This window comes from Mytilus californianus, unplaced genomic scaffold (genome assembly GCF_021869535.1).
Source record: "Mytilus californianus isolate M0D057914Y unplaced genomic scaffold, xbMytCali1.0.p SCAF_2, whole genome shotgun sequence".
NCBI lineage: Eukaryota > Metazoa > Mollusca > Bivalvia > Mytilida > Mytilidae > Mytilus > Mytilus californianus.
In genome coordinates, this window is record NW_026262668.1 from 128935964 (window position 1) to 128955006 (window position 19043).

The window sequence follows — 19043 nt, forward strand, 5'->3', positions numbered from 1 at the left end:
CAACCCACATGTAATGCACAAACTAAAAATAAAATTAACCAAACCACATCTTCACTGAAAGACAAAACTGATAATGAAACCACTGTACCTAAAACTATAGATGATAGTTCGCTAACATTACATTTAGATCCAGAGATGACAATGATCAAAAAGAAAGACGATATGTGCAATTCGCCTTCATCACCGCATAATAATAAACAATTCACATCAACGCCAGTGTCTAAAAAATCTACACTTACTCCAAAAGCAAAAGTGGCTATTCATCAAGAAACTCTGCATTCAAATCTGGAAAGTATTTTTACTGTGCTTGAAACTGTTGATACGGCACTGGTTTCTATAGCTGGTATAGTGTCAGACATCAAACATGCTGTTGATGATTTTGACAACCTATCATCAAAAAGTGAAAACCAACTCAAGTCTTTCACAAAACAAATTAAAGAACAACTTAATACCATAGAAAGCAAAATTAAACACAACAATACATCTATAGAGTCTCTACATATTAAGTCTAATTCACTTGATAAACAAGTAAAAGATATAAGCGAAAATCAAATCAAATGGGGATCACCCAGCAAACCAAAGATACAGACATTATAGTAACAACCAAGTTAACAATATTCAACACCAACCAGAGTTTTCACAATCACCACGGTTTCCGCAACCACAACCATTCAACATGAACACTAGTCAACAACGACCACCGTTTCCGCAAACTCCACCGTTTCCACAACCACAACCATTCAACATGAACACTAGTCAACAACGTCCACCGTTTCCGCAAACAATCACATTCAACATGAACAATAACCTACACAGGATGCCATTTCCGCAAGCACCACCAGTCAACTTACCACCTGTGCCATTTTATCCGTGGCCATGGGGCCCATTTAACCAACTAAGTAACCAAAATGGCTTTGCAAATTATCCGTAAACACATATGTTATCTATCAGTATTAATTGGGTATCAAAAGCTATACATGTAAACTAACTTGTCTATTATAGTTGAAAAACAATTGTTATTTGGTGTACTTATTTGCTTGATTAGTCAAGATATGACTAAAATCAGTGTTTTTGTTTTTGTTTGTTCTTTTCAAATAAATATAAAAAATACGAATGTTTGTAAGAAAAAAATAAAGTAAAATGTTTTTCCATTTATTTTATGATAAATCAAAATAAATTTTGATGAAACTTCTATTCTATAGTATATAACCATCTATGGAAAAATAGAAAAAATGGATTATTTAATTCATTGTAGTTTTGAATTCATCAATTCCTTGACAAAGGATCATCCAAAAACAACTCCTAGTTTGTCCTTTTATCTTATATTGGTTACAATCTAATTTAAATCCTTTAACTAAAATAATGCCAAAACGTAGTTCTACTGAATATAACCTGAACATTGGCATGTGGAATATTCAAGGTTTAAATTCAGAAAAAATTAGTGAACATGCATTTGTAAATTTTGTATCAAAAATGCATATTATTAGTCTTGTTGAAACTTGGAGTGACAGTGGTAAACCTGTTGATAATATACCTGGATTTGATTTTATATGTTACAGTACCAGGAAAACACATAAAAGAACCAGACGTGGTTCTGGTGGTATTGCTCTGTATGTCAGAATTTCTATATATAAAGGTATATCCAAACTATCTTGTACTCATAATAATGCTGTATGGGTTAAACTAGATAAACATTTTTTTAATCTAAAGAATGATATTTTTATTGCTACAGTATATTTTTCACCAGAACATTCTTCTGGTTGTACAGAAGATATAAATGAAGTTTATTCAAAGTTGCTTAGGAATATTGAGCACTATAGTTGACTCGGGGATATTGTAATTCAAGGTGATTTTAATGCCTATACTAATACTGTTCCTGGCTTTGTAATTTCTGATGAAGCAAAATTCCCAAAATCAAATGAAAATGAGTATTCAATTGACTCTCATAATTTAAGAAATAATCTTGATTCGAAATCTACAAACAGGAGTGGAAAATTATTAATTGATTTATGTAAAGAATCCGGACTCAGAATACTGAATGGAAGAACTATTGGAGACCCTATGGGCAAATATACATGTATAACATATAATGGTTCCAGTCTTGTAGACTATACACTTGTGTCTTCTAATATATAAGAATGCATTGGAAACTTTAAAGTTAATGAGTTTACTACAATTTCAGATCATTGTCCCATCAGTTGCTCTTACTTACTTGCTTTCAAAAATGTAAAAACACAGAAACAAAATTAGATCCTCTCCCTGGTAAATTTATTTGGGATAACAAAGCAATTGGTTGCTATACTACAAACATTCAAAGCTCACATGTGAAACAAAGACTAGATGATTTTGTAAGTGATAGGCAGATCGATTCTAATATAGCTGTGGAAAAATTTAACGCTATATTATGTGATACAGCTCTTTCATCCACTAAATTTTTTCAAAAGAAAATCATGAATAGGCCTATCAAGAAAAATAAAAAAACATGGTTCTCGGACTCTTGTCATGACCTTCATACTACAGTTAAAAAGTACAGTTTTCTTGTAAATAAGTTTCCAGACAATGGATCCTACAGGAAATCATTTTACTCATTTAAATCTAAATTAAGAAGAAGGTGCAAACAAGAAGAAAGAAGTTACAAAAGTCAAATCTGTGACCAAATTTCACTAAATATCAAAAGAGACCCAAAGACATTTTGGAATTTACTAACAAATTAAATGCTCTATCAGAATTAAAAGAAGAAAACCATTTTGATCAAGAATTATTCATAAACTACTTTAAAAAAATGAACAGTACTTCTAATATCCAAAACAATAAATTCCATGACATAATTATTGAAAAGTTGAAAGCCTTAAAAAAGACACTAAATACTTGCAATTCTGACAACGAATTTAATCAACCAATTCAGCCAGTTGAAATCTTAAAGGCAGTTAAAACACTTAAAAATGGTAAATCATCAGCTGGGGACTTAATTTCTAATGAAATGATTAAATGTGGTATGCCAGTATTATTAGAACCCCTATCAAAACTTTTCAACCTAGTATTTATGAAAGGCAGCTTCCCAAAATTATGGAACAAAAGTCTGATCACATTAATTCATAAAAAGGGGAACAAATCTGACCCCTCTAATTATAGAGGTATCTCATTGATTTGGGAAAATTATTCAATAAAATTATACACACTAGACTTATGAAGTTCATTAACACCAATAATTTGATAAGTGAAAATCAAATTGGCTTCAAAGAAAAAGCTAGAACAGCAGATCATATCTTCTCATTAAAGTCAATTGTTGATAAATATAAGACTAAAAAAAAAGAAAGTTTTTGCAGCATTTATAGATCTACGAAAGGCCTTTGATACTGTCTGGAGGGAGGGTTTATTTTACATCCTACTCCAAAACAGACTTACAGGCAGGCTTTTTAATGTCATTCAATCAATGTATAATGAAAACAAATGCAGAATTAAATTTCAAAATGGTATTAGCCATGAATTTATATCAAATTGCGGAGTAAAACAAGGGGATGTACTTAGCCCAACTTTTATTAATATTTATATAGATGGCCTTGTAAATGACCTTGATCATGCAAACACTCAACCAATTGTTATAGGAGATGTTAAACTAACATCATTATTATATGCAGATGACATTATTCTATTGTCAGAAACCCAAGAAGGGCTACAATATGCACTTAATGAGTTAACTAAATTTTGTTCCCTGTGGAAACTTGATGTAAACAAACAAAAATCAAAAATTGTAATATTCAATTCTAATGGGAAATCCCATTGTAATTATTTTAAAGTAGAAAACGAGCATCTTGAGACTGTTAAATCTTATTGTTACCTTGGAATAACAATAAATCATTCAGGCAATTTAAGTCATTCAAAAACAATTCTTATGGAAAAAGGAAGAAAGGCTTGGTTTAAAATTAAAAAAAAACAGTTTCTTTAGATGTTTCTTGCAATATGCTTGAAAAATTATTTGATACTTTAGTTGTCCCAATCACTCTTTATGAAAGTGAAGTATGGGGTGTAAGCGAAGTGTTCAAAGATTCAGATCCATTTGAACATTTATATATAAAATTTATTAAAGAAATTTTAGAGGTACAGTGCAAAACAACAAATGTAGCTTGTCTAGCTGAGACAAACAGAACCCCTTTGTACTTAAAAATTCAGCTTTCAGCTGTAAAATTTCTAAACCACATTGTGAATTCACCTACTCTTTAGTCTATAAAATATATAATAATGTAGAGAAAACAAGGAAATGGGTTAACATTGTAAAAGATTGGTTAAATAAATTAGGTTTTGGCCATCTTACTTTTGATACTATTAATTTAAAATATTACATAAATACTATCCAACAAAGAATCTTTGACCAGGCGTATCAAATTATGAATTGTTCTATCCATAAATGTGAAAAATTAAATTTCTTTTGTAAGACTAAACAAATTGGAAAAAGACCCCCGTATATTGATATATGTAAATTCAAAACTGACAGATCAGTTTTTGGTAAACTTTAACTCAGTGCCCATTCCCTAGCAATTGAAAGGGGGCGTTATACCAACACCGAAAGAAGTAAACGCATTTGCTTATCCTGTAATAGACAAGAAATTGAGGATGAATACCATTTCTTCTCAGTCTGTCCATGCTATATATCATTGAGGGACACCTATATACAAAATATTAATAAAAATCTTAATTTCAATTTTGTCAAATTGCAGTCGACTATAACACTGAGGCATATGACCGCACATTTAAATAGCAGTCTGCCAGTCATTATAAAACTCACCATAAAGTATATCAATTATTGTTTTTTATTGAGAACATCTGTATAACTTATATTTCTTTTATAATTACACCTTATGTAAGAATCCTGGGTTTTGATTGGTTGATAGCCAGTGTATTTTTCACCAATTTACTTTTATCAAATGAATATCGTTCATTTTTAAACAGCGCCGGGGTATATACAAAAAGGATATGCCTTTTTTACCCTCTCTGCCGTGTTATTTGCCAAATAATACTCTATCCGACTGGGCGCTTGTAATGTCACGATCATCAATGCGTTTTATGTCACGATCATCAATGCGTTTCGTACGTTAACATTCGGTGTAATTAAACAGATATAGCATGTTCTTGAGGGGTATTTGCGAAAAATACCAGTATTGAGAATGAATTTCCCTCGCCTTACGGCTCGCGAAATTTAACATTCTCTCGACTGGTATTTTTCACAATTACCCCTCTATATATCTGTTCAATATATATGTATCCCAATTTTTGTTTTTGTTTTTTGTACATGAACATTAATGATGTGTTAACTGTCGATACACACATATTTATGGTCCCCCCCCCCCCGGTGAATACCACTGTCACTCTAATATAATTATAGTCAATTTAACTATTGTCAGTTTATTGTCTCAATACTGTATGCCATAACCATTGAATGTAAATGTGTTTGTGCTAATAAATATTGTCTATTGTCTATTGTCTATATTTGGTGTCATTTTGTTGTTACTTTGAGACAATTGCTTTTCAATATTTGCTATTTTTGATATTTCAAATGTTTGATTTTTAATATTGATGAAGTAATACTAACAGGAAAGAATACCCGGAATGCACATACGGTCCATCAAAGTAATTTGGATATCTTTCTGGTTTTTTTTTTCTTGTAATTGAGAAGAGCGCTTTCGTTTCTTTGATGATAGGCAGAAGTGAGTTGGAAGATGAACGCCATTTTTCTGTAGATGAAATGATATAAGATAGACGATGATTTCCTTGAAGTACTTTTGGGATACTTGCCATGCGCAGCACTACTGGTACCTCTAGTGGGACAGAAACTGCTTGCAAATCTGGATAATTTTATTTCACGTCCGGTTTTTTGTGTTTAATCTTTTGTGTTTTTTCCATAGTGTTGTCTATTTTCCCCTTTGAATTAAGGATTTTGATTGCCTCCTTTGGTATCTTTCACCCCCTTTTATAAGTCATGTATTCAAGTCACTCTGTAGATGCACAAGGGTATATATAAAAGTATGACGCATTTATTCGGTAATGACCCAGAAAAAAGCAACAAAAACAAAATAAGAAAACAAATGCCAACATACAGACAAGATAAGACGGTTTATAGGGCTCTGTCATTCTGCACGATCTGTTCGTTTGTAGTCAATTTATTAAAAGCTAAACTTGTTTTACCGTTTTTGTTGAATTTGTATAAGAATTAAGAGCAAAACGGCAGGTACTAACTATCTTATAAAACTGCATGTTTGTAATGATTGGACTTATGGAAGTGAAATATTTTGGTATACACACGTATGTTATTGATCCTATTTTGTTTATACGTTATTCCCTCAGCTGATACAGTATACTGGACGAGAAACGCTGCGCAGAAACCATCAAGGAATGTTATCAACTATGTACGCTACCCCAAATCGAATATCGAGGTTATAAATAGAGCATTTTGCCAAGCCAAAGATAAACTTACCATTCCAGGTTCTGGTGGCAAGTCTAGTTTTATACACAATAACTTTGCAACGACACCAAAAAATATTTTTCGGAATATATTCGGCACTTCATATCCTCTTGCACCTTTATGGTGGATATTTAATGTAAATACTGTCATTGCAGTTGCAAATGAAACTATTGCAATATTAATTCCATAGTAAAGACCTGAAAATAAATAAAAAATAATCAAACATCAATATTTCAATCTTCTTATTGCGAAAATAAATGTACCACCTTAATCATCTTTACTAGTAATGAATTCATATTAAAACATCATATTGTTATATATTTGAATGGTTTTGCCTTGGATTTACTAACATTGTAAGCAAATGTCATAAATGAACTCATCATAGATACCAGGATTGAAATTTCATATGATTTGATAGTTCACTTAATAAGCTGAAACTATTGTCGAGGGCCGGTTAAGAAATAAAATTTACGACAAAAAGTTTATTTCTTTTTTCCCATGGTTAACCTTTCATTTCTGTGTAGCAACATTTCTGCTGCATCTTTATATGGAGTATATACCTGATACAAGTTTTTAATTGCAATGAGCAACAAGACGGTGTAGATAATGAACTGCTTACCTTTCCCAAGCACCGGAGTTTACTCCTTATTTTTTGGGTTTCGTGTTTCCAATCTTTAGTTTTCTGTCTTTTTGGGGACATGTTTGTCTTTATGTCATTTTCATTTTGGTAATGGGTTTGACTGGATTAATATATTTTTTATTGACCCTTTTTTATTTTCTCCCTACTTAAAACTCGGTTTAATCTCTAATAGTCATATGAGTGGCATATTTGAATACAATACTTGCATGATAAAATAACTAAGAAACATCTGGATTCAGCTAGAACAATTTTAATGACATGGTGCTTTTCGAAAGACCGCACCAGGGAGAATATAGAAACACAAATATTTCTCCAAAATTTCGTTTGTTTGATTTACTAATGTAATAGTTTGATAACACAGAAAACAACAAATAGCGATATTTTTGTGTTTTAGGAGTATGTTTTTTACCATTTAAACAGAGAAATTGTATGACTTATAGAGCATATATAAGGTAATTTAAAAGAAAAAAATCCACTAAAAATCAAACAGGTGATACTTGTGACAGTACGGCAATCATTTAATTGAAATTTTGCAAAAAACTACATTTTCAATTGCCAAAACAAACTTAAATCATAGTGTTTATTACCTTACTAAAATTTTATCCTACGCCTCATCACCAGTATGAAATCTAATGGGTTATAGAGTAAAGAAAAACAACATAAGCTTCAGTTCTCTGGTAATAACGTATTAAATACGAAAGCTAGTACAACGACGTCAGGTTAAACCCCGGATCCGGGTGCCATATGAATCTCTTGAACTATTTACGGATTCAGACTAGACGTGTCGACGGGGAGTTTCGACAGTGAAAGGATCACCTACTATGAATGCATTATTTGGAATGCGATGCTCAGTTAATGTATAAGACGAAAATCAAATTAGATAAATCGTAACCCATTCCTTTAAACACTTTAGCGGTTGATAGTGGATAAAACGTTTATTCAATAGATTTGTATTTTTCTACTGATTTTCTGACATCATTAAAGCAGAAATTTGTTTGCATTAAATTGATTTCTAACGAACCAAATTGTAACTACTGAAGTAGTTAAAGTAATATGCTGTTTGTCAAATAGAATTTGTTGCTAAGTAATTTACATATAAAATTTTGTATGGACAACAATCGTCTTCAGGTAAATAACGTCATTGGTCAGTGGTTATTTTCTCAAAAATCTTACAAAAAAGGTAACTTATGAGTATTGAAAAATTCAGTTTAACTATTATAGAGTAATTTTGGTTCTTAGATTATTTTGTGAAAAGAGCAAGCGAGTCTAAACGTAGCAGCAAATCATCACATTAGACCTATGCAGTTAGACCTCGAAAATGGTACACATGAATATCACAATTACTGTACTGTTAATTAACAACTGAAATGTTATTGATGCATTACTCACTTCATTGTACTTCACTATAAGTCTCAGTATATATTAACCATACATAAAATAGGACTGTTTGATGATTTATTAAACATTTAAAAAAGTAAAAACATACCAACGTGTATCAAATTTGAAGACAAACAGGTAACACACTGGCCAAAATGAAAGGACAAATTAACAGACAGCAGTAACCAAAACACTTCAGAAAACTAAATATTGAGTACATCGTAAATTATAATCTGAGTCTCAGCAATGTCGTTTACTAGGAAAGGAGGATGGGGTGGTGGCAGTGACAATGAAACTCATTTGTGGTTCATTTCATTTAAAGTTCCTTAAATATGACCAGTCTTCTGAAATATGACGGTATATATATCTACGTCAGAGTCATTACACGAATATGTTTTATTTGATGATCATTTTAGGCCATTACCCTTATCTCAAACATTATTTGATAATTATAGTATGTTTGTCATTTGATTAATTCAGATAAAATCAGGCTGATATCCAGTTGAAATAAAACAAAAGAATTGGAACGTTTTTCTAGAGAAGGTCAAGTGGTATATCTGAATATTTACATTTGTTTTTTCTTGCTATAAAAAGTTTAATCTATGGATTTTATGCATCGTGATTATACTCTATTCATAGTTTAGAGCTTTAAGATATTTGTAAACTTTTAAATTAAAAATACACTTTCACAAAACAGTTAATTATGGTAGGTGTGAATACATTTGGATATTTAATATGTAAAGCATAAATTCCACCGACAATAATACCGCAGACAGATAGAAAGATTGATCTTTTTTCAAAGCCTTAATTTGCATCGTTCCCCTAGGCAACAGTTTTTTTGGGAAACAAAATAAGCTTCGTGCTTCTACAAATGTTAAAACATGAGGTGTATTTCTTACTTATTTTTTTTTTAAATTTTGTTCACTCGTTATTTTTTTATCTGAAAGATGATAACAGAGATGAAAACACAGTACACGTTTCTCTTCATTAAAATGGAATTGAATTAGATGTTGATGCGAGAGAAGTGAAATCGGCAAGTACATAACGGCAACACTTGATTTAAAAAAAATGGCGGCGTAACGGTGAAATAGTTTTAACGAAGTAGAATACTGACTGAATTGCATACACACATTACCATTAAATAGTAGGTAGATTTTAATTTTAATCTATATTAGTGAAACAATTTAGTTAAGTTTACTGGCTCGTTACCACTGCTGGTGGACGTTTTGTCCCCGAGGATATCACCAGCCGAGTAGTCTTTAGTCGATTGGTTTTGAGCGTGGTATCTTCCGCCTCTTTTTTTACTAACAACTTTGTACTGTTTCACTAAATTATAAACTTGGTATCTTCGATGAATCTTAATATATTATTGTGAACAAAATTTATATGATGATATTTCACTTTTGCTATGGAAAATCTACTATAACCGAAATCATGAGACGGTAATGCGGAATCGTCCTTAACTAAATGTAACTAAAAAAACCCAAATAATTCAATATAGAATTAAAAATAAAATAAATTATACAAATACAATTATCTCTACTCTAGAAAAAATATGACGAACTTCTTCTCCTTAATTAATTAGCAATTTTGTACCATTAGTAAACTAACTTCTTACAATAATGGATGGCTATGCATTTATTGAACTGATTTGATTTGTTATATAATCATTTATCAGTTTATTTCTTTAGTTTTCTCATTACTCTTATGTATTAGCCGTCCAGACAGAATGCAAATGAAGTGAACTGGAACATGTGATTTCCGTTAACATAATATCCATAATGAAACAATGTTGCTTCTATCTCTGACGCCAAGCAACGAAATAAAAACATTATACCAGGACAAAAAATTGCCACTTGTACGTTATGCATAAAAATGTATATATCTCTCAAGCCCTGGGTCTGAATAAATCAGCATGCAGACTATTGAAATTACAAACAAAAAATGCTTGTCTCCTTCAGCAAAAATATGATAAAGTGTCCCTAATCATTTATGTTATTTACATTTTTTCTCTGGAGTTCGTCATATTTCCATTTTAAACAATCATGACCACTCAGAAACACCAACTTTAACCGTTTTTCTGTTAGCCCTGGACAATTTCAGAAACTTTTCGAACCAATTCCAAAATCAATTGTAGGATAAGAACCAATATAAAATAACTCAGAGTAAAAGCAAAGAAGAGAGATCTGAAGAAGTAAAGACAAAAACCTTCAAAAGTAAGTACATGCATTTACAGTGTGGATTTCATTGGATTAAATAAGGGTTTATAAAAATCTGCAATAATTTCTGTAGGAATATACTTGTACAAACTAATTTTTTTAGTTATCACGAAAGAATAAAAGTTCCAAACTATTATTAGATATATCATTTTTACCGAGTCGTATCGAATGTATAAAAAGTCAATAAACTGAATATCATCCTCAGATTAAAGAAGACTCTATATGAGAATTTAGGAAGACGTATTGAGTTGATCAATAGCTTTACAACGGTTTATTAAATGACTGGAATTTATTAGGAGGCAAATAAAGAAGTGAGAGTATTCCCAAAGACAGATTATTAATAACTTTATAAATACTATAACCTTGTCTAGGAAAATTGATAATTTGAACAATTGGGAATATATTTTCATAATTTACTCAATTTGTTCATACGCTCGAATTGGTTCTATCACAACAAAAGGAATAAGAACATGATATGTAAGGCGATGAAATATCATCTAACATACACATAAAACCGAATCAAAACCAAACCAAACGTCACTGAGACATATCCAATTAATGAGATGTAGAAACAATTAATAGCACTTAACGTGTATGAGATACAAAAAGCAACGCTAAAACAATATGAGGCCCATACGCATGATGTGGTCGTCGTATTGTCCATTGTTTAAAGCAATAAGTATAACAGAATATGGAGTATTGAAAACATGTCTTCAATCATTTGTTAGACAAATCACAACAGTAAACAGACTCAAGTGAATATAGAAATAAGGAGATGTAGTATGATTGCCAATGAGACAACTATCCTTAAAGCTGTGATCAAATAAGTTAATTTTTTAAAATTTTTATGGTATACTAGAAATCGCCACGGTTAAAATTAAACAGCCTCTTACTGTTCACTTTATAGTTCAATTCAAAGTTTGTATAGCATTTCATTGATTTGGAGTTAAAGGTAATTAATTATATATAAATACAAAAAAAATCCAAATCCAAATAAACTCATCAAAGATATTAGAACTAAAATTTTGTACGCCAGACGTGCGTTTCGTCTAAAGGAGACTTTTCAATAACACTCGAATCAAAAAAGCCAAATTAAGAACGAAGTTAAAGAACATTGACCCACAATTCCGAAAGGGTTTGTCAAATTCAGCTAAGGTAATCTATTCCCGAGTTAGAAAATCCTTAGTATTCGAAAAACCCAAATTTGACCATATCAATGATAATGTATGTCAACACAGAAGTACTGACTACTGAATTTCATGCTTCCGAAGCGGTAAGAAATTTTGAAACAATTCAAAGTACTTAATCTGTGTATTGTCAGTTGTAACAAAAGCAAATAACTATATGCTGACCTTTAATATACAAAATCATTTCGTGATCACTGTTTCATACTGATACAGAACCCAATGGGAAGGACCAGTGATAATTTTGAATCTATATAATAGTTTACTCAAATTCTAATCAAACAAATACATAATCAACAAAAGAGGCATTTTAATGATATATCTACATGTGTATACATGTTATTAATGTTATTTAGGGTGTTCTCTTTTATTATGATATGTTTCATAAACTGCATACTTTGTTTTGAAGGATTTGCGAAGTTAAAACAAAATGAACATTCAATGGTCCACCACAGTAGAATGTAGTTACGACGTTTTGCTTTATTTGATTAATGCTAAAAGAAGTATTTTCTGGATTCAAGCGTGTATGAATCAAGTTTAAACCCTCAATCATGGTCAATAACCTCAGTAATTCTGTTCAGAAAACAGTTCATTATGTTCATCATTATATTGTTAGCATGTGAGCGTAAGAGAGTGAGTACTGGCAATGCAATATTACACAAAATTTAGATATCAATTGGACGTAGGCCCCATGCATATTTTCAACCAGCAAATGTTTCAAACTTGAAGAGGAACTTGTAGATACACCTTTAATTTGTGATTGGATTATCAATATCCTTCAATAATTACAACTGAGAGCCTTTACATGGCACGTTTTCACATAACGATTTTATCTGATATACATTTTATCAAAACCAGTCAAAAACTTAAATGATGGCATTGCAAGAGACTATCAAATGGCATTTCTGTGTCCAGCGCTCCGCCAAAACAATAAAATATTATCATCATAGTTATTTTGAAGAGAAAAACGCAAATACAAGAATTAAAAACAGTGTCAAACCTTTTTTGGTAGTGTTGAAACTCATACTAGATCTTCTTATATCTATTATATTAACGATATGTATTTCAAAATTTCTATGACTTTGCCATAAACAGATGGACTTCTCCTAGTGCAAAGTTCTACATATTTTCTTCAAATGTCGTCAGATATCTTGGAGTTTTAAAAGGTTTGTACTGATGGTTGTAAATTCAATTGAGAATTTAGAAATATTGTTTCTGTTGCATACCAAGTCGGAAGGAAGGACAAAATAGTATATGAGATGATACAGAAATGTGCGATACGATTGTAATATATGTTATCTAAAACATTTAGACATTACTGTTACATCATGAAAATAAAAGGCCATATCTTATAGCACATGAGATCACCCCCAGTTTTTGACGTGGTTCGTGTCGCTGTCTTTAGCTTTTAATGTTCTTTTTTTTTTTGCCATGGCGTTGTCAATAAAAAAAAAAGGAGATGTGGTATGATTGCAATTTTCAGTTTAATTACGACTTATGAGTCTGAGTTTCTCTTTGGTATCTTCCGCCTCTCTCTTATATGTCTTCTAGTGGATACATCGAAGGGAACAAAAGATAATAAACAACACCCCTCGGTTGGAATCTAGATAAACATATAGTTTTCTACCTGGTACGGTTTTGTTTAAATGTCTGTTTAAGACAAATGGAGAAAAAAAATCAAAGTTAAGATGTTTAGATATGACATATCATTAACTGATTATTCTAGTCATAGTTGATGAAGTAAAACAGTTACCTAAAGACGACAAGCCGCTAAATTATCCTGCATGAACAGTTAAAAAGACCTAAAGGAGGTAAATTGTTCATGATAAACAGTGACAAAGACCTATAGCAGGTAAATCGTTCTTGATGAACTGTGAAAAGACCTATCGCTTGTAAATTGTTCTCGGTGAACAGTGAACAAAGACCTATAGCATGTATATTGTTCTGGAGTAACAGCGAAAAAAACCTAGCAGGTTAATTGTTTAGAATGATCTGGAAAAAAATGAAGAGTAGGAATACCTATAGCATGTCAATTGTTTTGGATAAACAGCGAAAAAATACATTGAGAAGGTCATGGAATAAGATTATTAATAAATCTTAAATTTCACGTTGAAAGCTAATTGTATGATATTATTCAGTTCCTGTGTATCAATAAATATAAACAAGTCTAAATTGAAAACAACGTTCAAACCTGTGATTGCGTTGGATAAAAACCGCAATTTTTATACGTGTGCATGCAAAACAAATTTCTTGTTAGAGGGGTCTAAATACAGAACAAACAACATTTTCCAAAAGACTAAAAAAGTGATAAAGTATATTTTAACAAAACGCATTTGACTTACAGGTCGAACAACAAATGTTCTTAAACCCTGCTGATCGCCAAATAAACGGTTCACAAGGTGTAATAAATGGATCTTAACTATAGATTTAATACCAAACAGAAAACAATAAACTTGCGGCAAAGATGGTATACCGCAAACAAAGGTGCAAAGATTTTTTGTACACCATATCCGGATTTCGACATTAAATGTCTCTTCAGTGATGTTAGGAATCGAAACGGTTATTGGAAGGCCACATAATTTACCTCAATTTAGGATAGACTCTTGAATTTTGAGGAGTCAAAATAGGATGAACGGATCATATCAACCATAAGGCAAATATAATACAAGCCCAAACGAAAAATTATAAACAAGTCTAAATTAAAAACAACGTTCAAACGTATGATTGCGTTGGATAAAAACCGCAATTTTTATACGTGTGCATGCAAAACAAATTTCTTGTTAGTGGGGTCTAAATACAGCACAAACAGCATTTTCCAAAAGACCAAAAAAAGTGATAAAGTATATTTTAACAAAACGCATTTGACTTACAGGTCGAACAACAAATGTTCTTAAACCCTGCTGACTGCCATTGGCAATTGCCAAATAAACGGATCACAAGGTGTAATAAATGGATCTTAACTATAGATTTAATACCAAACAGAAAACAATAAACTTGCGGCAAAGATGGTATACCGGAAACAAAGGTACAAAGATTTTTTGTACACCATATCCGGATTTCGACAATTAATGTCTCTTCAGTGATGTTAGGAATCGAAACGGTTATTGGAAGGCCACATAATTCACCTCAATTTAGGATAGACTCTTGAATTTTGAGGAGTCAAAATAGGATGAACGGATCATATAAATAAAGGCAATAGTAGTATACCGCTGTTCGAAACTCATAAATCGATAGAGATAAAAATAAATCCGGGTTACAAACTAAAATTGAGGGAAACGCATCAAATATAAGAGGAGAACAACGACACAACAAAAACACAACATTAAAATGTAACACACACAGAAACGAACTATAATGTAACAATGGCCATTTTCCTGACTTGGTACAGGACATTTTAAGAAACAAATGGTGGGTTGAACCTGGTTTTGTGGCATGCCAAACCTCCCGCTTTTATGGCAATGTTAAATATAACATTAAAATGACAACATTACATGACATGACTACAATACAAATAAATGGGAGAACATATAGGTCAAAGAAACACACGAATAATAGCTAACAAAAGGTACTAGGTTTAAAATTTAATACGCCAGACGTGCGTCTCGTCCACACAAGACTAACCAGTGACGCTCAGATGAAAAAAGTTTGAAAGCCAAAACAAGTACAAAGCTGAAGAGCACCGAGGACCAAAACTTCCAAAAAGTTGCGCCTAACACGGCCAGGGTTTTCTGCCTGGGACAAGAACATCCTTATTATTTAGAATAATTTATACTTTTGCAAACAGTAAATTTTATAAAATGACTATATAATAGATATACATGATAAAACTACAGAACAAAAACGGATACATTACATAAAACAACTTAATCCAACACATAAAAATACACAGCCGAGTTAGCCAAAGCCTCAACGCACAAAGTGACGTCACATTTGAAATTCTAAAAAAACACACAAAGTGACGTCACATTTGAATTTGTAAAAATATTTCCCAAAAATAAGATAGAATTAGGATTGATTCAAGATTAGATTTGTAATACTGACATTACATTTATTAATAACAATGAAAATTACAATACTATTAATATCAAATTGTGGTAGTAATTAAATAATTAATTGTATTATCTAGCTATGTCGGTGTTTCTTCTGAATCAAACTGTAAACCAAATATATCGTATAAATTTCGTTGAACCAAACTAAAATCTAATAAATGAAGGGGGTGATTAATTATCTTTACCATAACATACGAATATAACAGAAAAGACGTTAAGACATTTGATAAAATCCGACGAGAATAACAAATATAACATCAAAAAAAAATACATGAATTTGGGATAGAAAAGTACCGTGACACGTCTTATAGCAATGCGGTTTCACACTCAGCAAAACAGTCACAATCGGGAATAAGTCACGTTTGGTAATTAAAAGATCAGACGACATAATGACAAACCACAATCTAACACGTGGTAAAAATGTCCTTAGTTAGTTTGGACAAAGACACATCGTATGGATCAACCAATTTGTGATGGTGTCCGTAAAATTTACGGAGTGTCATTTTTAATCTGTCCTCCTCATAACTTTGTTGGAGCAGTTTCTGCGTAAGGAGCACACTCCTGTATATGAAGTCCGTATAGTGTGAACAAGCACGAGAATAACGTATCAATTGAGATATGTAAACACCATACGAAGGGGCAGAGGGTATCTTACTGCTGAGAAATGGGAAATTGATAATTGGGAAGTTGAAATCGTCCCGTTTATCATAGATTTTCGTGTGAAGTCGTCCATCTGTGTCAATATTGAGGAAAAGATCAAGGTATGAAGCAGTCATTCTAGTATCAGTAGTATCCTTAATTTCAAGTTCAAGTAAACCCGAAGGCAATATAATACAAGCCCAAACGAAAAAATATAAACAAGTCTAAATTGAAAACAACGTTCAAACCTATGATTGCGTTGGATACAAACCGCAATTTTTATACGTGTGCATGCAAAACAAATTTCTTGTTAGAGGGGTCTAATTACAGCACAAACAACATTTTCCAAAAGACCAAAAAAGTGTTAAAGTATATTTTAACAAAACGCATTTGACTTAAAATTGTTTTGTTAAAATATACTTTATCACTTTTTTGGTCTTTTGGAAAATGTTATTTTTGCTGCATGTAGACCCCTCAATTAATATAAATATATTCAGCGAACCAAACTTAATCTTTGTTTTAGGTAGCAATGACTTGCCAGTGTATAAATAATGGAATATATCAATGTAGCTCCTGGTTTTAAATATAATTACTTGTACTTGATTCATGTTTTTCATTGCAATTGTTTTGTCATTGTGTAATCATTTGCTGATAAGCATTTATCCCATTTACATATTTCATCCTTTACAACTTATTCTTCCATTTTCGGAAATTGCAATGTGAGCGCTTAAGGATACATATGTACTTCTGAAATTAACCGTTTAAAATGTTCAGCACTAATGAGAATTAATGCCTTATTTAGATATTATGCTCACAAAATTAACAGGAATGTGTCAACTTAAACATTACAGCACATTGGTATTCGTAGATGACATTCTTTACGTAATTGCTTTATGTACCGTGATTAAATCTGCCAATTTTATTAGCTGGTTTTAAATTAAATCTAAATTAATGATAGCACATTGGTAGTTTTACAGTCCTTCGGCTTCAATGTATTGATTAAAGCATTTAACAAGCATAAGTTGAACATCAGATATACAGTACTGGGCCTGCTTTTAAAAAATGAAAGTAAAATAACCTTGCAATTGAGTTATATATATCCCCTGTAAACCAGATGTGTAAAACTTGCTTTAAAAACTTCATCGAATCACACAAAAAGAAAATAGGATAAACAGCAACAACAAAAAACAGCTGCTTGACAACAAAAATAATAATGTTTCTGGCTTAGGACAGACAACATTTTGATACGTTAGATAACACATGAATGAAAAAAGACGCACAAATTCAAAATTCAAGTTGAGTCGATTTAACATTTCACTGTAATATCAATCAGGAAATATCCGAAAGGAACTCAAGTAAAAGCAGTTAATGTTCTGTAATGCCGAAATTCTGGTACCAACTTGAGGACTACATATGTATAGAATGGGATATGATTTAATTATCATTTTCAATTTTAAAACAATATTTTTAGATAATCCCTTGTATTATTGATATTATTACGAAAGATAACATTATATTTCATTTTTGTATTATAACATTCTTTCATACGACTTATTTTATATACGAGTAAGTGTTCGTTAATATTTGTTTAAAGATTTTGTCTACACTGACAATTTTCATGAACAAAATTGTTCTTTACGGATTTTATATACCGTTTTGTGAATTTTTGTATAGGTACATTACAAACTATTAATCAATTTGTCAATGAAAGGATTTCGAACGGTATTTATTAGTTTGTAGTAATTGTCCAGTTACACACAGATGACGTTTGTTTTAAAACTCCAAAATGACAAGGATATACTGAACGAGTCGAAAAATAACATTTCTTTGTGGGAGCAAATTTCACCTGGCCGTAAGAAAAGAGAATTGACTACCTGGAGTTGTATTTTTTTCCAATCTAGTCATCAATCTTATTTTATTTATTGACATTTAGAATTTGACAACTTTAGCATTCTGTGTTTGATTTATTTGATTTAATTTTATGGTGAATTCTTTACTTAAAAAACCCGAAGACTTTATGCAAAAAAAAACAAACTAACGACGACCCCTGAAATACAGGCATCTGACATGAGACAGTTTGACTTATTGGCTATTAACTGTGATTCACAACAGTACTAATATATGAATAAATGATAAATAAGGATATTGCGTAATTGTACTCGAAACAATATTGCAAACGAGTGTTGATCGTTGTAGTTTATTTCTAATCTGACTTTTTTTAAATTTTGGTTTTAATCACGATCCTTACATTTTGCAATAATCATTTGATGTAACATTTGTATCGTGTGGCAGAAAATGTATGTATAATAGGCCGAAAGGAGCCTCTTGTCGACACACCTGGTCTCTATCGTTTTGAGATTCTGTTTATTTTCACTCCCGTGTCTGTCTTATGCATGACCATTAAAATAAAAAAAAATCGATATACTACCTTTATGTTCAAACTTGTGGTCTCTATTCTACCAACATCGGTATACTTAC

The 19043-nt window shown here is 31.5% G+C and overlaps 1 protein-coding gene across 1 annotated transcript in view; it reads right to left on the bottom strand.

Moving 5' to 3' along the window:
- Nucleotides 1–19043, bottom strand: part of LOC127730999 (neuronal acetylcholine receptor subunit alpha-10-like) — a 54301-nt gene that overhangs the window by 8875 nt on the left and 26383 nt on the right. Inside the window, exon 7 of the mRNA XM_052239708.1 lies at nucleotides 6470–6654. Within this exon, the coding sequence (XP_052095668.1) occupies nucleotides 6470–6654 (185 nt within the window). The remainder of the gene's footprint in view (nucleotides 1–6469; nucleotides 6655–19043) is intronic.